The sequence below is a fragment of the Podarcis erhardii genome (assembly GCF_964252035.2).
Source record: "Podarcis erhardii genome assembly, chromosome: 1".
NCBI classification, from domain to species: Eukaryota; Metazoa; Chordata; class Lepidosauria; order Squamata; family Lacertidae; genus Podarcis; species Podarcis erhardii.
In genome coordinates this window covers 44,904,086-44,930,754 of record NC_138497.1, presented here as the reverse complement: position 1 = coordinate 44,930,754, position 26,669 = coordinate 44,904,086, and the positions used below count along the sequence as shown (strand labels likewise).

Here is a 26,669-nt window from a genome sequence, read left to right as displayed (position 1 = left end):
AATGTTTTGTTTTGTTTTGTTTACCAAGTGGAGACAAATAGCAAGCACTCTTAGAAGGCAGCAGATGTACTGCCATCAAATCTCCAGAAAGAGGCATTGTTCCAGTCAAAACTCCCAGAAAATATTGGTGGGGTGTGTGTGCAGGGAGCGGAAGTCCCACTGTACAAAGTGCTAACAGGACTTTGTTGTGTGTATCTGAAGAAGTGTGCATGCACACGAAAGCTCATACCTAGAACTAACTCAGTTGGTCTTTAAGGTGCTACTGGAAGGATTTTTTTTATTTTGTTTTGACCATGGCAGACCAACACGGCTACCTATCTGTAACTAGGACTTTGTTGGACAGAGGTTGCAGTGTTTGTTTATTTCAGGAAATTATACCCCATTTTTCACTACATATCTCAAAAGTAGCTTACAGAAAAAGTAAAAAAAAGGTACAATATAAGAAATACCAATATCATTGCATTGTGATTCATACTTTAGTCTTGGATATACAGGTCAAATCAGTTCTCTTGAAAATTCAAAGGAATCAATTTCCTTAAGTATACCTATGATATTGATATATATGCAGTGCAAGTTGAGGTTAAAGAGCATATCAAGTGACCACTGCACATATTCACCAGACCTCATGGAGAATGTATACATAATACACCCATGAAGAGAGAATTGTGCACATTTCCCAGTCAATATGCACAATCCAACAGGCCTAGGAGAAAGTGTATATCTCAACTGAATTTAGTACATTCTCTAGCTATCATGCAAGATCCCCAACAGACTTTGGGGAACGTACTTATCTCAACTGCATTTGTATAGTTCCCAGGTAATTTTAGACACTGGATTTAATGGTCTTATGATTTCCCTCCAGCCCCTTTAGATGGTTCATTTATTTCACTTACTTCAAAATGTGATCAGCCAGCCCAACTGGTCATTCTGTTGAGTGCAGCCTTGGACATCTGCTGCAAAAGTCCTGCCTTGACAGCACTGTTGCTATTATCTATTTCTCTCTCCAAAAAAGGGGCAAAAGGCTGGAGGAGACTCTTACAATGCATGACTTTCTGAGGCAATATGAGGATCTGGAAGACTGGATAAGTCAGCAGAAGCAGGCAGCCAGTTCCGATGGCTATGGGACCAGTTATGAACACGTCCTTGTAAGTTATATTATAAAGACAGCAAGATATATTAAAATGCACCCTGCTTAACAAAGCTTTGTTACACCAAAATATTTTGATGGAAACAACTACCAAGCTCTGATGAGCCTTCATAAAGAGGATTAGGTGTAATATCAAGAAGTGAATTAGTTTTGTTAGCTTGCGCAAGCTGACAATTTAGGAATCTAGCAGACTTAAGATGGATTGTGCAAGTGGTGAAACCATTGTGGCTGACTTGTGGTTAATCATTATGCCAAATCCTTTGTAAGATGTCAATGAAGAAATGATACAATAATTTCAGGGATGTTTTTCAAATGACTGAATAAGCCATGCAGAAAAGTACAAACAGTATGCTTGAGTGAAATAAGTTTGAAGGGTTATAATTAACCTGGTTGATAATCCTTTCTGAAACACTCTCGGTTTTTGTTTCCCAACAAACGTTTGTAATTTGCGGATGGGTGGTTTAACCAAAGTTGAAAAGCAGCAACTGCTGTGTTTGTATTATGTTTCACCTTTGAAAAGTTCCACAGGATAACTAAATTTTTTTAAAAAAACATTAAAACAGGAATATTAAATAAGCATAATCTAAAGTAGCGCTAAAGTAGCATAATCTAAAGGACGTGGGTGGTGCTGTGGTCTAAACCACTGAGCCTAGGGCTTGCCGATTGGAAGGTCGCGGTTCGAATCCCTACGACGGGGTGAGCTCCCGTTGTTCAGTCCCAGCTCCTGCCCACCTAGCAGTTTGAAAGCATGTCTAAGTGCAAGTAGATAAATAGGTACCGCTCCGGCGGTAAGGTAAATGGCGTTTCCGTGCGCTGCTCTGGTTCACCAGAAGCGGCTTAGTCATGCTGGCCACATGACCTGGAAAAACTGTCTGCGGACAAACGCCAGCTCCCTCGGCCTATAAAGCAAGATGAGCGTGCAACCCCAGAGTCGTCTGTGACTGGACCTAATGGTCAGGGCTACCTTTACCTCTGCCTTTAAAGTAGCAGTATAAAAACAATCTACCTAAATAAAAAAGACAACAGCAGCATAAAAGCAATGTAGAGAGGGTTTTTTTAATGGGAAAATAAAAGTGATCTTTTTCCTGGCACAAAAATGACATCAAGGAAGGCACTAGGAGAACATCCCTGGGGATAGTATTCCATAATCAGGGTTCTGCAAGTGAGTTCTTTCCCCCTTTAGCCACCCCTTGTCACACCTTAGATCATGGAGGCACCTGACGAAGTGCCTTTGTTGATAGACAGTGACCTGTGGAGACAAGTGGTCCTTCAGGTATCCCATTCCCAATTTCTGAAGGGCTTTAAAAGTCAAAGTCAGTGTTCTAGTCATGATAGACTAGCCCAGGCACATTCGGCTCCCAAGAGACTGCAATCTACTCCCAGTATAAAAAAAAACTGGCAGTTATCTACCCATTGTCAATGGAGGGAGGATTAGCATGCGTGGGGTGGGTGGGTGGAAGGGGAGGGTTGCCCAGAGTTATTGAGCTTTTTTTAGGAGGGTGTACCCAGAGTTGTTGAACTTTTTTAAAGGGGGAATGCCATAAATCACTCAACAAAAAATCCGCCACTAACCAATGCATGCAGCGCAAAAGCAGATGCCAAACAACTGCCCACGTGATGTGACAGAGAGACAGAGTGAGGGGGCGGAGAGCGGAGACATTCATTCCCCAGTTTTTTTGATCCCGTGATTGATAAGGATCCCACGATCGACTGCAATCCAAGGATCACCCGGGGATCTACCTGTTGATTGTGGTCGACCGGTTGAACATGTCTGAACTAGCCTGTTGAACTCCCATTGAACTTGCATTGTGAGATCAGCAACTAACTTTATTTATTGACTTATTTTGTTTATTTTCAACCATTGGCATGCTCATTAATCGCAGCAGAGCAGTCTCTAAGCAGTGCACAGGAGACTCAGTACAATGAAACTTCCCATCTGCTGGAAGAAGAATAAGTAGTAGCAGCAGCAGTAGTAGTAGTAGTAGTAATAGTAGTAGTAGTCTGACCTAATTGGGGCCAGTCTGACCTAAACTGGGAGGGATTTCCATAAAATTGCGGCCACAATACTAAACACACAGGTCCTGCTGGGTAGAAGTCATGCATCTGAGCCATAGGAGACTACTAACCCACCTGAAGATGTCAGCACTTGGGCAAGGATATATTGGGAGAGAGCAAGGCTGAGCTATTGCTAGATTTAACTGAATGAAAAGTCAGAGCAACACAGAATGTTTGGAACAATGCTGATAGCTAAGAGTGTGTGTCCCAGAACTATGTGTGTTTCTTCTGCCTGCTCACTCATTGTTTTCTCTGAAAGCATCTTTGTGCCAAATATGAAACGCTCCAGCACCAGATGGAAGTTGCTGCCAAGAGAGTTGTTGCATCCTATCAGCTAGCAGAGGATATGGTGGATCGTGGCCATTTTGAATCCCGGGAGATTCGGAAGAAACAGAAACAGTTGCGGTAAGAGGAGATCTTCTGTCATCTTGGCTTTCTCTTCTGGCAGGGAAATAGGGAATGACCACAGCCAGATCCTTGCTAATTAAATAATATATAAGAAAGATCTCAAAGACCAAAAGCTTTCTGAAATGATCTTCATCATGGTTTCTTTGACACACAAAGCTGGTCCTTCTGTTTTATCACTAACTTGTGAAATACTGATCAGCTGACAGTTGACCATTCCAAAGAAGTGTTTCATTGACCCTTTAGACTGGCCTTGTCCTCTAAGACAACAGTGGAAGGGAGTCTTCTTCCCAACACCACTTTATGCCTAGGAACAGGAAGCGGTAAAGAAGGACAGAACTAGCTACAGCTGTTGGAGGCTGGACCTTTCCTAGCTAACTGTGTTACCTTGAAGAAAGGTTCCATTGTTTGGGACTTCTTCTTTAGAGGAAAAGCAAGCAATAGATACTGTACAAAACTATGCATACCAGCCCAGTTTTCATGTAACACTAAGCCAAGCAATGGCTTAGCACAAACAAGGAAAAATGGAAACACTCGGGACATGGGTATGGATGAGAGGAAACTGTCAGGGAACTGCCATCGGAGAGACAGGTGGTGGACAGGCTACAGGAGAATAGGAGAGAATCTGCAGTAGAAGAGGGAACCAGCAGGGGGAGTGCAGGAGTCACAGCGGAGGGGAGGCTCTGGGATGCTTCCAGTGAGAGTAGTGGAGAGGTAACGGGACCCCCGTTGGGAACGCCCACCCTTCGCCGGAAACTGTCACGCAGAGAGTCTCGAAAGCGCATGTCTGTCAAAGAGCTTTTATGTTGGCGTAAATTCCGTAGACGCCCACTGTCAGATTCTACCAGCGACTGACGGAGTCATGCTTTGGGGGCTCCGTTAGTGCATCGGTTTGGATGACCAGCCAAACCCCAGAGGGATCAAGCTTTTACGCACAAGCAGCTCACTATCCCATCACAGCAATCTGACAGTCTTTGAAAGCAGCTTGTGCAAGCAGAAGGCATCATGAGCGAACCATCCGGAACCGGAGGAGCAGGAGCGGGAGCTGGCGCAGATCCAAGCCTGGAACAAAGGTACAGGGCGTTGGAGGTCCAGCTGGCACTGCAAACGGCGAGGCTCGAGGAGAGGAGGGCTCAAGATGCAGATAAGGGGAAGACCACCCCACTTGCCAGACGGGTGCCTGGACTGGTGCAGAAATTTGGGGGGGATCCCCGGAACTATCAAGCCTTTAGGACAGAGATGCAATATGCTCTCAATCTACTGTTTGATGACTTCCCTGACGAGAACTCTAGAGTGGCGTACGTGATTGGCCATCTAGAGGGAGGGGCGAGGGACTGGGTTCGGCCCCTGATGGCAGCCAATAATGAAATCTTAAAGGACACAATGAAGTTTTTCCGCGCCATGGACTTGATGTTTTCCAGCGAGATCGAGCAGGGAGTGGTGCGCAGGCAGTTAATGGCGTGTAAACAGGGGAGCCGATCTGTACGTGAGTACTGGACTGAGTTCACCATGCTGATTCATAGACTTGGGTGGGACCTTGCTAGTGAACCTATTCAAATGCTGTTTGAAGAAGGTCTCTCTCCGGCAGTGAAAGATGAACTTTCCCGGGCGCCTAGGGCGGAGTCTATGGATCAGCTGACTAAATCAGCGCTGTCCATTGGGGCACGCCAGGAAGCTAGAGCTATGGAAAAGCGGGAAGGAAAGGGGGAACGTTGGAAGGACTTCCGCATTCCAGAGATTCCGGAGCAGCCTTTCCCGCCAGCAGAGCCGATGGAACTTGGAACAGCGCGCGCGCGCGCAGTTTCAAACACCAGTCAAGGGCGGAAGAAGGAGGGAAAGAGCGGCAAGAGATGCTATCTCTGCCAACAGCCAGGTCACTTTGCCAGAGTCTGTCCGCAAAGGAAGGAATGGCAAGGGATGGCGGGAACTGTTGGGGGGAAGGAGGAAGAAGAAATCACGGAGCCAGTAAAAGCCAACGCCTGGTTGCCAACATCAGGGCACAGCAGCCAGGCCAGGGAGTAATGAATGTGCCCACGCCGGAACCTCCAAGACCAGCGCTTGTGATAGAGGTGTTGCTGGAACTGGCAAACGGACACCCACTGAAGATAAAGGCGCTATTGGATTCAGGTAGCTCATGTAATTTCATGAGCAAAGAGTTTGCAGCTGCACACCAAATACAGACTATCCCATTGAGTAAGCCTTTGCAGGTTACCACGATTGATGGGAGGGAGCTGTTGGGAGGAGAAGTGAGCCAACAGACTGTACCAATGATAATGAGGGTGGCACGACACACCGAACTGATAGCGTTTAACGTAGCCACCTTGGGAGGAGCTCCTATTATCTTGGGTATGAGCTGGCTGGCGCTACACGATCCGCTAGTAGGCTGGCATCAGAGAGTGGTTTCCTTTGGATCAGCACATTGCCTAGAACACTGCAAGGAGGGAGAGGCTCAGGCAGGCGCCAGGGGCACTCTAGCAGTGATGGAAGTGATGGACAAAGGGAGGGTGCCACCACAATACGCTGACTTGCTTGACGTATTCAGCGAAAAAGAAGCAGATAAACTGCCCCCGCACAGACCCTTTGATTGTCAAATTACCTTACTCCCAGGAGCACAATTGCCAGTGGGCAAGCTGTATGCAATGTCAGACAGTGAGATGCAGGAGTTAAGGGAGTTCATTGACAAGAATCTCAAGCGAGGTTTCATCAGAGAGTCACGAGCGGTGGGGGGCAGCCCAGTGTTCTTTGTGGACAAAAAAAACACAGGCAAGCCCAGGCTTGTATGTGATTTCAGGGCCCTAAATGCAGTGTCAGAACCAGTGACTTTCCCTATGCCCAGAATTGATGACATTCTAACACGGGTGAGAAAAGGGAAAATTTTTACCAAGCTGGACCTTAGGGGGGCATATAACTTGATACGTGTGAGAAAGGGGGATGAGTGGAAGACCACTATGTTCACCCCCTTGGGGGCCTTTGAGTACACCGTTATGCCTTTCGGATTACAAGGGGGCTCCGCCTGTTTTCAATCATTCATGAATCACGTCCTGGGGCCACTGCTCTACAAGAACTGCGTAGCGTTCTTAGATGACGTTCTGGTGTACTCAGACAATGAGGAGCAGCATGTGCGAGATGTAAGAGAGGTACTGAGCAAGCTGCGAGAAAACCGGCTGTGGGTGAAACTGGAGAAGTGTCAGTTTCATACCAAGGAGGTGGAATTCCTGGGGTACCGGTTGTCTGACAAGGGATTGGCCATGGATCCCAGCAAGGTTCAAGCGGTACTGGAATGGAAAACACCAAAGACCAAGAAGGACGTGCAAAGGTTCCTGGGCTTCGGAAACTTCTATAGGAAGTTCATCAAAAACTTTGCCCATTTAACAGCGCCCATCACGGATTGTCTTAGTAGCAAAAAGAAATTTGTTTGGACGGGAGAAGCGCAACAAGCGTTCGAACGCTTAAAGCAGGCGTTTGCGTCGGAAGAGCAACTCTTGCACGTGGATCTACAACAACCAATGAGAGTGGAGACTGACGCGTCAGACCGAGCGGTGGGGGCCGTTCTTCTCCAGCCGGGAAAAGATACGTCTGAATGGAGACCGTGTGCATTCTTCTCGCGGAAGTTGAACAAATCAGAGAGGAACTACACAGTGTACGACCGAGAACTGCTCGCCATTCATGAAGCATTCCGGAAATGGCGGCACTTGCTGATTGGGGCGCAGCACAAGGTTCAAGTCCGAACTGACCACAAAAATCTGGAATACTGGAGAACAGCCCGAGTGCTGAACCAGAGACAAGTGAGATGGGCCCAGGAGTTCTCCAAATTCCACTTTGAGATTCGTTACGTGCCCGGCTCCGAGAACGTGAGGGCGGACGCTCTTTCCAGGAAACCTGAGTACTTAGAGGGGGAGGGAGCGCCTGAGGCAAGGCATGTAATCTCTGAAGACCGCTGGGTGTGTGGGGCGGCATTGGTGGGGCAGAGGGAACTGATAGAGGGTACGGAGAAAGATGAATACGCCCAAGAGAAACTCAGAGAGCTCCGGAGGACAGAGGAGAACACAGGGGGGTTCGAAGAAAAGAACGGGGCGTTGTATTACAAAGGGGCACTGTACATACCCGACGGGGAACTGAGGGGCAGAGTACTCAAGCAGTTGCATGACAGCCCCACAGCGGGACATTTTGGACAGCACAAAACCATGTGGTTGGTTACCAGGGAGTTTTGGTGGCCCAAGGTGAGGGAGGACGTACGGGAATATGTCAGGGGTTGCGACAGGTGCCAGCGAGCGAAAGGAGAGAGGGTGGCGCCAGCGGGGCTATTACAACCCTTACCCACGCCCGAAAGGCCATGGGAGGCAGTATCCATAGATTTTATGACGGACCTGCCAAAATCCAAAGGCAAAACAGCTGTCATGGTGGTGGTAGATCAATTAACCAAGATGTGTCATTTTATAGCTTGTTCACATGCAGTCACAGCGGAGGAAACCGCCAAGTTGTTTGTAGAACATATTTTCAAGTTGCATGGCGCCCCCTTGAGGGTGGTCAGCGACAGAGGGAAACAATTTACTTCCAGGTTCTGGAGGAAACTTATGAGCTTACTGCACGTAGAACTCAATTTCTCAACTGCCCGGCACCCAGAAACCAATGGGCAAGCGGAAAGGGCAAATGGGGTTTTACAACAATACCTGAGGTGTTATGTAAAAGACAGAGAAAATGATTGGGTGGATAAGTTACCTCTAGCAGAATTTGCCTACAACAACGCGGAGAACGTGTCCACAGGGATGAGTCCCTTCCTGGCAAATTATGGGTGTCACCCCCGGGCATTCCCAGGAGAGGGAGGGGAGAGGTGGAGCGTGCCGGCGGCGGAATATTTTTTTGAAGAGATGGAGGCGATCCACCGTCAGCTTCAACTTAATTTAGAGAAAGCCAAGGAAGAATATAAGAAGCAAGCAGACAGAAATAGGAGGGAAGGTGAAACTATAAGGGTGGGGGACCGGGTGTGGTTGTCCACCCAAGGGCTACCGTTCAAGGGGGGGAGTAAGAAATTGAGGCCCAAAAGATTGGGACCCTTTGAGGTCATACAGCAGGTCAACCCAGTGGCATTCAAACTCAGGCTGCCCAGTCACATGAAATTACACCCAGTATTTCACAGGTCATTACTGTCGCCGTACCGAGAGGGACGCGAGTGGGGGGAGCGTGAGAGAGAGGCCACCCAAACGCCTGTGATAGAAGAGAGAGAGCGCGACATGAACGTGGCAGGAATCATTGATTCCAGGTGGAAGGGGAATCAGGTGGAATATCTGGTAGAATGGGAGGGGGAAGCAGAGTCGGAAAACACTTGGGTACCAGCAGAGGTAGTCAATGACGAGGTTTTAATAGAAACATTTCATCAGCGTTTCCCAAGAAAACCGCAACCCGTGGCTCGATTTAGAAGGGAACACTTTGGGACCACCGATGAGGAAGGAGAGTTTGAAGGGTTCCCAGAGTCAGGGGTGGGTGAAGAAGCCGACTCCGACGAAGAAGAGGAAGACGGGGAGAGAGACGGTACGCCGTGGCTGGAAGTGTTAGAATCCTCGGACGACGAGGAGAGTTCCTTCAGGGGCTTTCCGCCCTCACCGCCAGTGGGAGAGGAGGCGGGAGGGGGTGAAGGGGGCCCTGGGGGGGAGGTGGATGTCAGGGAACTGCCATCGGAGAGACAGGTGGTGGACAGGCTACAGGAGAATAGGAGAGAATCTGCAGTAGAAGAGGGAACCAGCAGGGGGAGTGCAGGAGTCACAGCGGAGGGGAGGCTCTGGGATGCTTCCAGTGAGAGTAGTGGAGAGGTAACGGGACCCCCGTTGGGAACGCCCACCCTTCGCCGGAAACTGTCACGCAGAGAGTCTCGAAAGCGCATGTCTGTCAAAGAGCTTTTATGTTGGCGTAAATTCCGTAGACGCCCACTGTCAGATTCTACCAGCGACTGACGGAGTCATGCTTTGGGGGCTCCGTTAGTGCATCGGTTTGGATGACCAGCCAAACCCCAGAGGGATCAAGCTTTTACGCACAAGCAGCTCACTATCCCATCACAGAAACCATGGCTGCTTTCTTCCTCTAGCCTTTCTGCTGCTGCACTAAGCCATAGTTTAACTTAACACGTTGTTCAAACTCAGGCTCATGGTTTAAATATCTCCAGACAAACCATGAACTGTAACCAACCAAGGCTTGTCTTATGGTTCATAGTAGAAGTCGAGAACCTCCAGACCCCCAAACCACACCCATTTATCCCACACCTGACATCATATGTGATGTCAGGTGTGGGGCAAGCAGAGATGTGGCTGGATCAGCTGTGCAGTGCAGTTCCCCATGAGGAACCCAATCACATAGCCATTCCTTGCAAAAAGCAGGCTTGAAGTCACTGCCCATCGGTGATAGGTGATGACTTCAAGCCTACTAATCAGTGGCACTTCAAAGCACCACGCAGGTCTGTTTGCAATCCTGCATGCTGCTGTGAAGTCTCAGTGACCATCACCTGATATAATTATGATGCAAGGTGTATTTATATCATCTGATATAGTTATGAGGAGAGGAGATAAGGAGCTGGCCCATTGACAGATCCCCATTGCTGGATTATAACATGTGTTTGTTGTGGAACTGCTAAGCCATGAGCCCGGGATCGACAATATTTTAAGTTGTCTAAAGATGCTTTCAGCATGCATAAACAACTAGAACCAGCACTGGTTCCATTTCATGTTTTTCAACCTGTTTCCCTCATCAGGAACAATTGGGATGAATTGCTGGAGATGATAAAGTTTCAAGGCAAACGACTACAAGATGCTGAGTCAATACACAAGTGTCTGCAAGACCTGATGGAAGCCCTTGTCCACACTGAGGTTATAATCATGCTGGAAAATATATGGATTGGGTATTTTGTTTCTGCCCATCTACTGTGTCCTATGAGGGCCACATTAGGTGTGAAGAAAAGAGTGTTATGCATATGCATTAGCATAATCTATCCTGGCTTTCCCATACTTGGCACTCTATATGGGTAACTGTCACAGGAGTGTGCTGGTCAGAAATCACACAGTTCAAAAATGGAGTTAACTCTTTATTAGCAAAAACACAATCTCCGCAGACATGGATGAGTGTCAGGCCTAGTGAGCAGAGCAGATCATGCCTGGTGGTCTTCCTCCAGGAAAATCAGTCAAGACTGAAAGTCCCCATCTCTTCATGGGCGTCTAAGTCCCCTCTTCTCCAGGGCTTTTTCCAAGCAATTGGAGACTGTGCCTGCATGCAGCCAACCTTTCTACCCTTTTCATGCCTCCTTGTTCTGGGAAACAAGCAAGGAGGGGAGCTTGTCACAGCAGGAGGGAGAGGCACCTCTGACTCTTAAGCAGCCTGTCTCATCTTTGCCTCTTTGCCTCCCTCATCCCACCCTCCTGCTGCTTCAGCTTCTGCCTCTGATTCTGAGCTACTCTCTGCCACAGACTCTCCCAGCTCACTAAGCCCTGTTACCTCTTCAGCTTCTGACACCTCCTCTTCCCAGTCTTCTCCCTCTGACCACGCATTGTTGTCCTGGGCTCTAAGGTTTCTTCCCTTGATGGTTCCCCAGCTGGTTCCTCCCTCTGCGTCCAACCAGGCCATGACAGTAACAGCAACAGTATGATATAGATAGATAGATGTTATAGATAGATAGACAGTAAAATTACAGTATGATATAGATAGATAGATGATAGATGATGACAGATGATGATGATAGATAGCTAGATAGGCCATAAACATGTAAAAGCAAAACAGAAAAACAGCAGTCGATAAACTAAATATAAATAAGCTATTTACTCACACACTTGCTCCATGCACATCCCAAGCTTGGTAATTGGTTTGCCTCCCTAACCTCGTTCAGACTGGCTCAATTCCAGCAATAGGGCTGGGCTGGGGAACAAAGTGTTTTATGCAATGGGGTGCTGTGAGGCAAGGTGGGAAGAGTTTAGCTCTCCTCATCAGTGTGCTTCCCTTTATGGGGAAAAAAACAGGCACACAACCCAGCCTCCAGCCTCCATACTAGATGTGAATGGGAACCATATGTGCATAAGTACACCTGACTGTTCTGACACATATACTGTGGCTTGCATTTCCCTATACTATTTGGGACCAATAAGATTGTCTCATCCCTTACATACCAAACTGGTTGATGTACACTGCATGAGGCAGCAGGGGCAAAGGGAGGTGTTGTGACACCTGGGGCGGGCATGGCTACATAGGACGCATGTGCGGCATCGCTCTATATATGACGCATGCGCCGTACGTAGTGATGCCACACATGTGCTGTATAGCGGTTTGCCGCCGGCGCCATTCCAGCGCCGTACAGACAGTGCCAGGATCCCTCCATTGCCACCACAGCCGCATGTGGAGGATCCTCCATTTGCGGCTACAGCTGCAAGCAGAGGATCCTGGCACTGTCTGTACAGTGCTGGAGCAGCGCCAGCGGCAAACTGCTATACAACACATGTGTGGCGTTGCTATGTACAGTGCATGCGTGCAAGGCGCACATGTGCTGTACTTAGCGGTTTGCCGCTGGCGCCACGATCCTCTGCTCACGGCTGCAGTTGCAAACATAGGATCCTCCACATGCAGCTGTGGCGGCGCGATGGCTGCTCGCACCACCGCAAGCCCCTACGGGTGACTTCTTGTCACCCCCACAGACATGGAACCCGGGTTGTACTGCCCCCCACGCCCCCCTGTTGTGATGCCACTGTGAGGGGGGCCTCCTTTGGACACCATCTCATCAGGAGACCCAATCTGTACAATGCAGGGATGATGAATTAGTTTGATGGCCCTTCCCCTTTGAAACTCCCTCCCATTCTCTTTTCGGCACCTGTGCAGATTTTTATCTCTATTCTATTTGGAATTTATTTTATCTATATAATTGTTTTATATGTGTGTCTAGTGCATTCTGAAATTGCTTCAAGATGCTTCATAGGAAGTGATTTGTGAATGAAATAACAATAATATATTTACACTTTGTTTCAAATAATCAACCCATTAACGGCAAGCTTCCCCATATTATTTACTAGGAGAAGTCCAAGGCCATCCCTGATGACATTGCTAGAGACCTGGGTGGTGTACAGTCCCAGCTACGCAAACTTGCAACCCTCGAGCATGAACTGTCTGGGAATGAGCAACAGGTAAGATACATAGCAGTTCACAGATGGCATTTGGAAGCCAAAGCCCCTTCTGGCATCTCATAATTTGCTCATTATCTTGTAAGATGGTTCATTCCAAAACAATAACTAGACATTTGTAAAAAAAATAAAAAAATCTGATTGTCTATCTTCCCTTTTGCATGACAAAACTACTGCTTTTTTATTTTCATCAGATCAATGCCACCATTGAGTTTATTGAATTTCTTGTTGTGAAACTAGAATAAAAACACTTTGGGGGGGGGAGGTTACCCACTTCTCCACAATATGATTTCATATTGTGTTATTAGGTTAGGTTTTTCAAGAAGGCTGAGTATGAGACTCTCTGGTGCCCTCCCTTCCTGTGCATGTGCTAAGGCATCCTCCTTATTCTTTTTTTGCAGCTGCAAGAACTGATTGATGCTGCAGATGGCGTGCTTTGCCAGTGCTCCGAAAGTCAAATGCAGGAGATACAAGAAAAGCAGCAGGCAGTGGTAGAGAACTGGGAGTCCTTGAGGTGCAAAGTGGTGCAATGCAGGGAGCAGTTGGAACAAGCCTGCAGACTGTACCACTTTCAAACACAGGTGAGCATTTCAGTGTGGTAGAAATTGAAGTCAATCTTTCATCAGACTCTTTCCACACTTTTCAATTACACACAAAAAACCAGAGTTAATAGGTGGGTGTATTAATATATCTAATGCAGTACAGTGGTACCTCGGGTTACAGACGCTTCAGGTTACAGACTCCGCTAATCCAGAAATAGTACCTCAGGTTCAGAACTTTGCTTCAGGATGAGAACAGTGGCAACAGCAGGAGGCCCCATTAGCTAAAGTGTTAAGAACAGTTCCAGGTTAAGAACGTCATGACATTAACATTGGTGTTTATCTGTAAAAAGTCTAGGGACACCCCTTCCTAGTTCTGGCTTCAGAGAAACTGCAAGAGCATACTTTGAGCAAAACAGAGTGACCACAAAAGTTCCATGTAAAGAATGGGATGTCTGTTCCCAGCAGCAGGCTATGAAACTCATCAGTGCCACAAGCAGCCACAGGTGGCTTATTCTAGCTGTCATTTTCATTTCCCATCCATTTATTCAACATTGCCAATCCAAGCTATAGTGGTTACTACTTGGGAGTAGACCCATTGAAATCAATGGACTTCAGATACTCCCATTGTTTTCAGTGGGTCTGAGCATGGCACAGGTGGATACAATCCATAATCCTTGGCCTTCATCTTTTATTTTTGTCTTGGCTTTCAGGCACGAGACTATTCCTCCTGGGCATCAGAAATGATGAGAGAAATGATGATGGAGGACAAAATTCGAGACTTATCTACTAGTGACCTGAAGCTGACTCAGCACCAGCAGCTGTTGGCAGAGATTGAGGCCCGTGATGACATGTATGAACGTGTGCTACAGCTGGGACAAGAACTGCTGCTGGAACAGAAAATGCCAACGAAAGACGTACGTAGGCATAATGTGGACTCATCATCAATGCACATTGCTCACCAGTGTTTCTAGAGGTTGCCTTCCTGACCAGTTATCCCTTTTGTGTATGTGCTGCAATTAAACCATCAATGAAGATATAATCATAATGACTGAATGTTCCTCAGAGGGAAAATGGGTTACTGAAACATATCCAAAACAGAGAGTTGTTTCCTTTTTATAAAAATCTTGAGCCCTAGTAGCATAGCCAAGTCTGACACATAACAAGCATCACTCACACTGTTTTGTAGATTATCATGGACATTTTCTGTTGTTTTCTTATATCAGATCCAAGGCACATTGCAGGCACTGTTGGAAGAAAAGGACAACGTGTACCACAAGTGGGCAGAGAAGAAGGAATGGCTGGAGAAGATCCACCTTCTGCAGATGTTTTACAGGGACTGTGAGCACCTAGAAAATATCTCAAACTCACAAGAGGTAGGTAAACGGTGGCAGTATGATGGGATGCAAAGAAGAGCTGGATGAGGCAAGCCTTGTCATCTCCCTTGTATATACATGCACACACAAACATGCTTGTGGTGGCAATGTTGGACATAAAACAGCAGAATCTCGTGGTATCTGAAAGACTTAACAAATCAGTCACACAGTGCATAATTAAACTATGGAATCCGCTCCATTGAGAAGTAGGGATGGTCACTAACTTGGATGACTCTAAAAGAAGATAAGGCTATCAATGGCTATCCACAATGGCTATGGCTTACCTCAGAGGTGAGGAACCTCTTCTGGCCAGAGGGTCAGATCTCCACACCCCTGACAGGTGGACAGGGCTGCTCATCTTTCAATCATCACTTGCCCCAAATAGCCTAGTGGGCCAAAAGGGAGGCCTGGTGGACCAAGCTTGGCCCACAGACCAGAAGTTCCCCATCCCTAGTGCACCTCCACTGACCAAGGCACCATGAGCACCAATAACAATGCCTAGTCATCATCATCATTTTATTTGTATGCCAACTTTCCATAGCTGAAACTATGCTCATGACAATATTTACATAATTACAAACATAACAGAAGTCATAAACAATAAATAAAACACATCCAAAAGTACACAACCAAATGGAAACAATTTCCACGTAAATCATAAGATCTAAAACTAAAGATACAATATCAGTAACAGCAACAAGCTCTCTCAACTCCCCGTAAACAATACTCCAGCCCAAGAATCTGTTCAACAGCCTCAGCTTTTGTAGCTGGAGTCAGTCAGCACTCCACTCTCCCAGGCCAGATGGGAAAGGGCCAGCAAGGCAGGGTGCAGGTCTTCCAGGGCTCACAGCCAAGATAGTCTCATTTAAAACAACACAGATAAAAATTAAAAACAATTTAAAAGAGGAGCCCTCTCTGTTGAGCAGCAACCACAGTCCTTGTGAAGCCTGGCAAGCCCCACCCCAAGCCAGGTGGAGAGAGGCAAGGGCAGGGCCCTTCAGGCCCTCAGCAGGCAGTCCTCCTGGGCAGCAGGGGTCTTGAGGGCCCCTTTGCCTTTAGCATAAAGCTTGGGGCATTTATGCCTCAGGAAACTTAACACAACTACAACTCTGGAAAAGTTGAATCTGACAGGCAGCAGTTGCCTCACCCAGTAGCACCATCCCTAGAAGGAATGGGTCAAGGCTCCAATTCCTAAGCATAATACCTTATGTTGTGCCTATGCATACAACTGAAATCAAGTCCTTGTCCCTGAAACAGAGGAGCCACTGGAACCTCAGAGGACTAAGCTTCCGATGAAGCTGCCTAGGGAATCCTGTTGATTCCAGCTCACATCATCTGTAGTGGAAGTGGCCTAGCAGTGGCTGCAGGGCTCTGCCAGGGAAAGAATAGGAAACCACCCATGTTTCACCAGACGCTTATACGGAGCCTGCAGCCCTCCAAATGTTTCTGGAGTGCAGTTCCATCAACCCCAACCAGCATGGTCAGAGATAATACACCTTGTAGTCCAGCAACTTCTGGAGGACCAGATTTTCCCAAACCCTGCCTTAGCAGAAACAGCATCCCAGTGATGGTTAAGGGCAGACTGTCTCTAGGGAATGGGGGAGAGAAAATTAATTCAGATTGCATTTAGAGGCAAATGTATCAAATTCAGACTTTCCCAAACAATATGAGAACCAAAACACAGCTGTCCTTTGAAATTTGCACTTATCCAAATGTTTCAATGAAGTTCTCCAACCAAACAATGTTTACAAAAATACATATATTAAGAGAAGGTGTGCATAAAAATAGATATATTAATGGTGTCACACTAATCGGCATTTACTGATCAGGCTTAGCCAAGGACTTACCTTCAAATGCAGAGTGTTTATTAGATAAAATGTACCTTTTTATGATTCACAGTGGGTGGTGACTTTGAAACCTACTACATCTGTACGTAAAAGTTTTCACTAGGTTCAAAGTGAAGTTTTCCCCTCAGGCGAAACATCTGAGGAATTTCAGAGGAAGCCAAAACAGTTTTGATAAAGCGAGAAACATTTCTTAGAGAAGCTTTTGCACATTCCAGACTTATAAGTGTGGAACGTTTTGTGGAAAGTTCCTAAACAGTTACGTACTAAGGATGTAATAGGGCATTTGCTCATCGATGCCATGTTTTTTCCGCATTCTCATCTATTTATTCTGTTGCTAATGTATTTAACATACTCATGCCATTGATGCCATGTTAATACAACTCACCATGTTGGACCTTTGCTGCAAAATGCAATGAACACATGGTGTATCACTTAAAACCCTACTTTTCCATTAGCTCTACCTCTGCCTAGGGAATGATGAGGAGTTTATAGAACTTGGATGCTAAAGAGGACTCACCAAATTCAGTTTGGATCATGACCCAGATCGGTCTGCTCAGTCTAGTCTTATCGTGAGGATCTCATCACAAGATGGTTTGATAGCTGCAACACTGCCTCTGTCAGGTTTATTATTTTATTTTCATTTTACAAACCTGAACTTTTGAATTGGATTGGAACCCCCCATGATACTAATGCTATTTTATTTGCTACATTGTGTAAAGAACCCTATGCTAGACATTAGACTTGCTGAGTTGTGCTTCCCGTCTCTCTTGTGGGGACCTTGCCACCCTGAGATTATTGTTTTATAGAGCCTCGGGGCCCTCTGTCTGGGTTAGGATAACCACCCAGTTAGAGGAGGATTAACCTTTTCCTTCCTGACAAGAATCCCCCCAAACTGCTACTTACTTTGGGAAGGAAGCAGCTATTCAAACTGATAGCAGCGGTTAGCTACATAACATGCTCTAAGACTGGTGAAAGGAACTGATGAGGAGTAATGAGAAGGTATGAGGCCCTAGCCTTGCTCTCACACTGCTCTCCTTTGAGACTTCACTAGGACTGCATTCTCAGGATGCTAGACATTTGCCAAGTAAAAAAATATGTTCTTGCACAACTGAAATTGGGGGAAGGGGAACCAGTCCTGGTTATATGACCTTGACTCCTCCCGCCCCACCCTGCCCCCACCCCACATTAGAAGGACCAAGTTGCATTTAAATATTTGCATTTTCTCACTGCATCCACAAAGGCTTCAGGTGGAACTTCCTAGTTACTTTTAGCAGAAAGGTTGATAGTTTTGGTTGGCTCAAGCGATCCTCTTTTTGAAAAACATTCTGACTCGGCAGCGTGCAATGTCTCATTCTCTGTATTTTTGGTAGGGGGGTGTTGATGGTGTCACAAACACAGTCACATGAATGTGAATAGGGTTTTTGTTTTTTTTAATAATCACTGTAGATACAAGCAGAGCCCAAGCTGTTCATCATTTTGCACGTGGGCCGTGCTGTGCATACCTTGATACAGAGGCTACCCCTGCTGTGGTGTATAGTGAAAAGCATTCAGCAGTATTCTGAAAGAGAACTTTTCCCCATTCGTTCCCTGTGCCAGTGTGACGGCATTGACTATGTGCCAGCATCTTAGGTTACATCCAAGTTACTTAAGCCTTCGAAGGATTTCAGCAAGGTTTAGCCTAGGATTGCTTAGTTCTAAAGTAAATAAGAGCACATATGGAGGAAATTAGGCAAACATCTATCTTTTTTATTACTGACTTTCTGGTGTGCCATTACTTGGAACGGTTGTAGGAAATTCTTCTACGACCTGTTAAACAGAGATCTTGCTATTCTGAGTGCAGATAGGCAGTGACTGAGAGAGGGAGAGGAATACAGCTCTCTTGCTTTTAACAACAGCAGAGCACATTACGATCTGCTGTTCTCAAGGCAATGGAAGTGCTGGTGAGCTAGGCGCTTAATCCGTTTATCTGCAGAAATTGTAATAAGGTCAGCATCCATCTTTGGATAGCATTTCTGGTTTGACTTCTGCCTCATCGCTACTAGTTTAGAGACTCATTCTCGTTCATCTCTCTGTCTGCTTCCTGCACTCTCTTGACATGCTGCAGAAAGGATAAATACTGCCAGTTGTGCTGAAGGAATACTGCTTCTCCTTCTTCATTCTGTATCACTTCTTTTTTTGGAGAAATATTTATTTGCTCTTCACCTCTCCTTCACACTCAAGAGAGAATGGAAATTTCCAGTGCCAACAGAAAGCGGATGAAAAGTGTGTTTTAAAATACAGAGCACAGAAGCGTCTCCAGCTTTGGTCTTCCGAATTTAGGATTAAAACTGCAGGATGTCATGCCTGGACCATCGCAGCAAGACTTCAACCACACCCATCTATATTTCAACTGTGGAAGTTATGTTGTCTTCCAGTCAAGTGACCCCATCGCTGGCCCCCAAATCAGCTGTCTGGGGCAGCTCTTTCCAGAGGATGCCACCAGCAGCAATTTTATCAGACTCAGCCTGGTATTTTCCAACTCATTCATCACCCGCAGATACCTTGCCAAGAAATGACATCTCACCGTCTCACTCACTATCTTCTGAGGTTTACAGCTCAAGGCTGGATATAGTCTTGGCACATACAGATAAGGGGAATGGTTTCGGGAAAGACAACAGTTGTGTTAATCCTCCTGGCATCAAATCGGCGTGCCCTGCACTTCACAGAGATCCTCAGTACAATGGTTACAGCAGTGCTAGTGCCCAGTCATCGCTCATCTCCAGCAAGCAGTGCTCAGGATGCGACTGGAGTGCTTGTCATTCTTCTCCTGATCACACTGGTTCCATGCAGTTTGCAGTACCTTTCCCACCTGCTGCTGCTTCCAGAGCTCTGCCATGTTGGACTTCACGTCTGGATGTTTCTCTATGTGCAATTCCATCTCAGAGCAAAAAGCTACATACAGCTCTGACACCTTGTAGTTCAGAGCCGCCAGTACAGCATGGTTACAGCCCCTGCAAAGGTCAGCTTCCAGATCTCCATGCTTCAGTAAAGCTTTATATTTCAACTTGCAGTATAGCAGTAAAGCCATTTAGGACTGCTTCTCAAGTGAGCAGTCATGGTTATTCCAGTCTTTTTTTACCTCGTCAAAAAAACATGTCGTCAGCATCTTCCAGTCTTGCAACAGGTCCTCAGATGACCCATCAAGCCATCCCCTCAAGAAGCTCTGCAGATCTTCAGATTACACAGCTTCATGTCACCTCCACGGCTAAATGCCCTGGTCTTCCCCAGCAAACAGTTTCCAGAAAGATATGGTTATCTCCAACTACAGTGTCTAAAGGAGATAATCCTGTTGGCAAAAGGACTGTTGCAAATGCACATTTAGAGCCTGATTTGGTTGTCTTTCAGAACCGTCATTCAACCGGCAAAGAGTTTGGGAGGACCTCCAGTGCTAGGATAATTCCAGATTGCCATAAGGTTTCCAAAATAACCCTTATACTTGCCACCCCTTGGACATCCTTCCCTATTCAAGTGATAAAGGAATTCAGGAAAAGCCCAGCTCCTTCGGTCTTCATCAGAGCATCAGGTTCAAACACAGGTGTTCCAGCGTTCCAGACAGATTATATTGGCTCTGGCTTCTCACTCTCAATAAACCCTGTTTGCTATCCTGAATTCCAACCTTTGCAACAATATGATGCGAATTCACAGTCAAAACCTTCTAAGGAGCCAAACGCTATAAGGAATGCGGATCAAGATACACTTGTGACAAACATGCAGGTGCATACAGCATCCCACAGAACTGGTGAGAGTGCATGGTGTCCATCTATCTCTGTAAAAATTGCTTCCTTTGGAGCTGGGCGGAGAGTGGTGAAGATTTCCATTCCATTTTAGAAACCTATGAAAACAAGCATAACCATGATTTTTTTATGTTTAGATTGAATTTAGTATCTGTTCAACTGTTGTTCTTTGTTGCTGTTGCTTTTTTCTGGTAGTGGTGAAGAAGGCGACCCAATGTAATTCTGTTTTGTTTTCCTAAAGTGGAGTTTCTTCCTATGAACAGTGAGACTGTGGGGGCAGATTCACTCCTTTCTTTAGATAGGTTTGTCTGTGTTCCTAATTTTAGATGCTAACTTGTCAATTGCTGCTTGAATTTTACTTCTTCTAGCTTTCACCAGGAACAAAACAAATGTGGGTTGTAAGAACGACCCAAAAATATGAGTTTTAAGTGAAAAATATTTGTGTGTGTTTGCTTATGTCAAAACTCAGCTCATATGGCTGAATTTCCCCTGACTAAAATGTGGCTTGAAAGCTGGCTGGCTACTAAAAGGGTCTCTCATCCCATCAATTTCTGGTTCTGCCAGATACCCATTAAATGGTATAATTGAAAAGAAGTCTGGATGCTTTAAAAGCTAAAGTGCTTGGGAAATTTTCTTTCTGTACATGCTATATTAGCCTGTCAGCCAGCTGAAGAAAGGGGTGTGTGACCTGAAAACCGGTCATTATATCATTGGTGGTGGTGGGTAATCTATATCACGCTAATATAATTACTAGCCTGGTTGATGGGGGTCGTTATGAAAATTTAAAAAGAACACCACCATTTTCTTTTGCCTGCTGTATCCTGACTCCTTGCATATAAGCTAGCATGTTGGGAGCTGGAATTTAAAAATAACAACCCACCTATACCATTGGACTCAGAGTGGCTGCCAAAAGGGTTCAGGATTCAGCTAAAACCTGTTGAAAAGCCCCAAATCAAAAGACATTTCTACTCATCCATAGTCCATTGTGTAATCTCATTATGTTTGTCATTGCTTATGAAAAAGGTTGTTTCATGTGTGTGTGTGTGTGTTTTGGGGGGGAAGGATCACCTGATTTTTCTTATGTCTTCTTCCATAATGTTTTCATAGTGAGACTAGCAGAGAGGCAAAAGGTAGAATTTAATCTTAGGTCATGATTCTGGGGCTCTGCATTCTACATCTCTATACATAGGCTCAAGATGCAAGCATCTTGACATTGCCATCATGACATACCTTGCATAATATTTCATTTTCCTGGGAAAAATGTTTCAGAAATAAATGTTTTTATGATGACAGAAAAGTGTGACTCGGCGTGTTTATTGAAACCTAATTCTGTTGTTGTGGTCCCTGGAATGGAGCAGGGAAAGCCCTGCCCCAAAGCCAGATGCAAACAGCTGTGCTATATGAATGGATGCAGGGAAAGCGGGAAGGAAGCGGAATCTCATTCACTACCCCGTCCCAATGCTCTACATATTCATATGGCTTTCTGCACAGAGACCCTAAAGGCATGCAAGCTTTTATGCAGGTAGGCTTTCAGTGTATGGTCTGTACCCTGAAAAAATAGAAGGGCATAAACCCCATGCCCACAGCATATGTGCATACAGTTTATACACTTGCAGGCACTGTGTCTGGAGTGTTAGGACAGGGCTGACACACAGGACCAATACATGTGTTGAGTCACCACTCATCGTTATTTGGAAAGCGCACATGTTTATTCCAGACAAGCACATTATAATCTTACTCAGCTTGAGATAAAGTGGCATCTGAAGACCATGAAAGTGGGGGGCAGGGGGACAAGTAGGAAATCCCATTTATAATAATGTGTAAAGTGCTGCTCTGTGAATATTTGTTGCATTTCACATCAGCTGGATAGATATGGTGCAAATATTATTTCCATATAGGAAAATGGCAACATGTTATGCAGTCTTTAATCATAGGTACATGCTGATGTGGATATGTTGTGGAAGTAAATTTTAGTGTTTTATGGAAATGCTTTATTCTGTAGTTTAATTTTATTTTATGTTCTAATGCTTATATTTTAAAGCTTATGTAACTGGTTTTTATGTCAGCAAACTGCTTAGAAGCCTATTTGGGGGCTAAGCTGTATAATAATAGTAATAAAATCACACATATTTACATTTTAAAACTGCATATTACAATATCAATATGTGCCTTATTCCACCCTCAATCTGATATAATACTAGATCTGGTGTACAGCTCCTGAATCTCAGTGAAGTCAGCAGGACTGGATTCCAAGTGAGCATGCACAGGATCTAGCTGAATCCGTTCCTGTTATTGAGTACAACTTAGTAAATACATTTTTCTACATGTCATCAACACTAGCTAGATTTATTACTGCAGACTTGCACAACCTGTGGTCTGTATCAAGCCAAATGCAGCCCACCAACCAGGTATGGCTGGCTGCCAAGGATTCAATAGATCCCTTGTTTACATAGCATGCTGTTAGGGAGTGCAAAAAGCAGACGATATCAAGAGGAGCATAATATATTGCTGATGGACTGCGTTCAACTTGCCAGGCCACAAGCTGTATAAAACTGAGCTACTGCTAATGTAGCTCATCTTGTTTTGACGCAATTGTGGTCAAGCAGAAGCCATGCAATGTTTAGTAACAACAGAGATTTGACAGCATTCAGTGTGACATTTAAAATTCCACAGACGTATAAAGCTGGTAGCGGTTAAGTTTTGCTTAACTAGACCAGCAGTCCATCTGCAATTGACTTTTCTACATACAACTGGAGTTTTAGATGTAAAACTACAAAACACCAGGCTCCAAAGGGCACTTTCATACTGCCATACTTTTGTGTCTATCACTCATATACCTTCAGACAGATGCTGTTATACATCCTTTGAGTCATACAAGTGCAACTTCATGTCCTATCAGAAAAGAAAGTAGGTAGACTTTGAAAAATAGCAGCAGCTAAATAACATTTTCAAACAACAAATCTGCTACTGTAACTTCCAGGCATCCAAATTTCCCTGAGCAAGCAATGCAGCTAAAATGGCCTCACTGAGTGATTGATTTGACGAATAGTGCAATAACCATCCGCAATCTTCATTTTATTTTAAAATTATGCTTTCAGGTTTGTTAATGAATACAACCCGACAGCTTCTCATTCCTCAACATTCCTTATTCCTTGAAGACATTTTAGCCAAAAGACAAAATGTAGTACAGTGACACCTTACCATCTTACAACCCTTTTACCGCCTACTGCTATTCCACTGCAGGTGTTATTTGAAGAATTATGCCTTTACATTAATATGCATCTCCATGCCAGCATTCCACTGAGTGATGAGAGACATTTCTTGTTCCTCATTTTAAATAGTCTCAGAAAAGATAGGTTGTGGGGGTTTTCCAAGGAGTACCCAGAGGTCCCTACTCTTTCAATGGATCGGACAAACTATGTACGTATGTTCTTTAGAAAATATATAATCTGAGGTTACTGGAATCTTTTGAACACCTAGCCTTTGGTGACACACATTCAGGGAAGTAACAAGATATGTCCGAAATATAACAATCTTAACCAAAAGTGATTTTCATTATTCACAGACATATTTGAAAAGCAGTGCCTTTGGGAGCACAGTAGATGAGGTGGAGCAGCAGATCAAGAAACACGAGGCTTTTGAGAAGCTTCTGGCCTCTCACGTTGAAAAGGTAAACACTTATACAATCCTGACCTTAAAGGAAGGTGTATTTAGGTTATAGGCAAATGCCCAGTTTGGTTCTTAAGAGTTGGTTAAGAACTGGTTAAGATAATTGGAATAATTTCTGTGCTAAGTGAAAACAATCAGAATCATGGCTACAAGAGCTGATTCATGCCACCATTTGGGGGATCCGTTTTTTTCAGTGTCTTTAGAAGTTCTTCTTGAGACAAAACATCTGCTAAATTTAGAGGGAAGACAAAATAATTTCAACAGGTATAGCCCTAGGATTGGTAATAAGGCCATTTTTCAGCCGGAGCTCAGCTCTGACACCTCTCGGGTAGGCACCATTGCTATTCTAAGAGAACAAGGGAGAAGTTAATGGCGAGCTCCAGTACCTATTTTTCTTGAAAAATAGCACTGGTATAATACATTATTTTTACTGGCACAGCAGCCAACATTTCTGATTCCCTCCAATTTCATTAGGTTGAACTTCAGACTTGCAGTTCTAAGGATCTCATTTGCCTCTATATTTTCTTCCAGTAGAAAAAAAATAATACTTTGTGAACAGAACAGGAACCCTTGATTGATTATGTATATCACATGAACGCACAGCTTTGATTTTAGGCTTGTTTCCTTCTCAGGAATTGTCTCTTCAGGAACAGTCAAGAAGACTGCAGCAGGACAGTGAACTGGATAGAAAACAGATTGATCTCAAGCTGAATGCCGTGTTAGAGAGAAGAAGATGCATCAAAGATCTCTCTCAAAGTAGGCAAGAAAAACTGCAGATAGCCCTTCTGCTGGCTCTCTTCTACCAAAATCTGTCAGAGGTGAGAATGATGCTATTGCCAAGATTACATTTTGTAATTCCCAAATACCGTAAAGCCCAATTCTATTAAGCATGTACCCATGGTAGTGCAAAAATGTGGTACATAATAAAGAGTATTACATTATGAGAGCCACATTTGGGGGGTAGGGGCGGTCATCCCATGATGCTCCTGTAACATTTCAAGAGTGATAACCGTCTAGGGAGGGCCAATCACACAGAATGACCACCCAGCTAGGTTTGGGAGTGTCTATTCCATTAATTAGGGACGCGGGTGGCGCTGTGGGTTAAACCACAGAGCCTAGGACTTGCCGATCAGAAGGTTGGCGGTTTGAATCCCTGCGGCGGGTTGAGCTCCCATTGCTCGGTCCCAGCTCCTGCCAACCTAGCAGTTTGAAAGCACATCAAAGTGCAAGTAGATAAATAGGTACCGCTCCAGCGGGAAGATAAACGGCGTTTCCGTGTGCTGCTCTGGTTCGCCAGAAGCGGCTTAGTCATGCTGGCCACATGACCCGGAGGCTTAGTCATGCTGGCCACATGACCCGGAGGCCCTCGGGCAATAAAGCAAGATGAGCGCCGCAACCCCAGAGTTGGTCACGACTGGACCTAATGGTCAGGGGTCCCTTTACCTTTTACCTTTATTCCATTAATTGGATCCACATCATTGGCCTTACCCAGATGGTTATGGCCCTTTGGATGAAAAGCAGGAGGCTGAACATAATTTCGCAGCAATCACCCAATGGCTACTGTCTTTTCTGATAGAATGGCTTGCTATGTGGACCAGCTGTATCAGTAGTCTGAGAACTCCATAGAGCAGGTATGGAAAAGCTGTGCACATCTCCTCCAGCCCCCATGGCCAATGGTCAGGGATGATGGGAACAGTAGTCCAACTAGGGACGTAATAAGACATTGTTTTCTGTTCCACCCTGTATTGCCTTCATGCAGCACTATTTCTGTCCATCTGCCATTCATCTAACACAAGAAGCTGGGTTATTTGTCTCAGTGACTAGTGTGGCAAAATTATGTAACTTAGGTAGTTTATATTATTAATTAGGTAAGTTACACTGTCAATGTGTTGTTCTACCCTGTTCATTCACTGTAAAGGAAACACAATGCAAATGTGAAAGCAAAAAGACAACAAATACCTCTTGTGTTTGCTAGATTGATTTCTGTTCTGGACATGAGACAAATAAGCAAACAAGAGCAATATCTGCCCCTGTTTCTATTTTTATCAGAGTTCTCTGACATCTCTAAGTCCAATAATATGTCGTGGTGCGTGTGTGTGTGTGTCACAGGTTCCCCATTCTTGCCATGGAGATATGAAGAAGTTAAAATTTGCCATTCTGAAAGAATCTGTACTTTTGTTAGCACAACCAAGGATCAACTCTCACTTTACTTTTTCATTAAATTTAGCCTGTTTTGAATATGCCCTTGGATTATCAGAACATGACTAGGGTGATCTTTGTCTTTGTTAGTTAGATTGATAGGGAAACCACTGTGTTAAATTCATGTGACTTAAGACACAAGGATGTCAGTGTTACATAGAAAGCAACAGCAATATGTGTGAAATACTAACCACACTGATTCTTTGGTGACAGGCAGAGAGCTGGATTGATGAGCGCATGCAAAAGCTGGAGGATCCATCTTTCCAAAATCTTAGCAACCTGAGTGACAAAATGAAGCTTCTGCAGAAACATCAAGTATTTGAGGCTGAGATTCTGGCTCACAAGGATCTAATTTCTACTGTTAACACGGTGAGTATTGAATGGAGGTGCTGTGATCTTTAGGTCCCGTAGGGGCCTTCTGCAACTGTCAGATCAAAAGATGGAATAGCCTTAAAACCTTTTACTGAAGAAGAAAAAGATTGAAGAGCCCTGAAGTGAAAGTTATTGTTATCCCCC

The 26,669-nt window shown here is 45.1% G+C and overlaps 2 protein-coding genes across 3 annotated transcripts in view; one reads left to right on the top strand and one right to left on the bottom strand.

Moving 5' to 3' along the window:
• LOC309340994 (cytosolic phospholipase A2 delta-like) overlaps nucleotides 1–26,669 on the bottom strand; it is a 272,520-nt gene that overhangs the window by 113,312 nt on the left and 132,539 nt on the right. The gene's annotated exons all lie outside the window — the stretch shown is intronic.
• The window catches only part of SPTBN5 (spectrin beta, non-erythrocytic 5), a 118,159-nt gene that overhangs the window by 51,151 nt on the left and 40,339 nt on the right, over nucleotides 1–26,669 (top strand). For both annotated transcript variants that reach the window (XM_081857311.1, XM_081857312.1), the window contains exons 28-37: nucleotides 1,013–1,145; nucleotides 3,462–3,607; nucleotides 10,347–10,461; nucleotides 12,643–12,753; nucleotides 13,152–13,331; nucleotides 14,003–14,206; nucleotides 14,516–14,665; nucleotides 23,851–23,955; nucleotides 24,587–24,772; nucleotides 26,367–26,522. In XM_081857311.1, coding sequence (XP_081713437.1) covers nucleotides 1,013–1,145; nucleotides 3,462–3,607; nucleotides 10,347–10,461; nucleotides 12,643–12,753; nucleotides 13,152–13,331; nucleotides 14,003–14,206; nucleotides 14,516–14,665; nucleotides 23,851–23,955; nucleotides 24,587–24,772; nucleotides 26,367–26,522 — 1,486 coding nt within the window. The remainder of the gene's footprint in view (nucleotides 1–1,012; nucleotides 1,146–3,461; nucleotides 3,608–10,346; nucleotides 10,462–12,642; nucleotides 12,754–13,151; nucleotides 13,332–14,002; nucleotides 14,207–14,515; nucleotides 14,666–23,850; nucleotides 23,956–24,586; nucleotides 24,773–26,366; nucleotides 26,523–26,669) is intronic.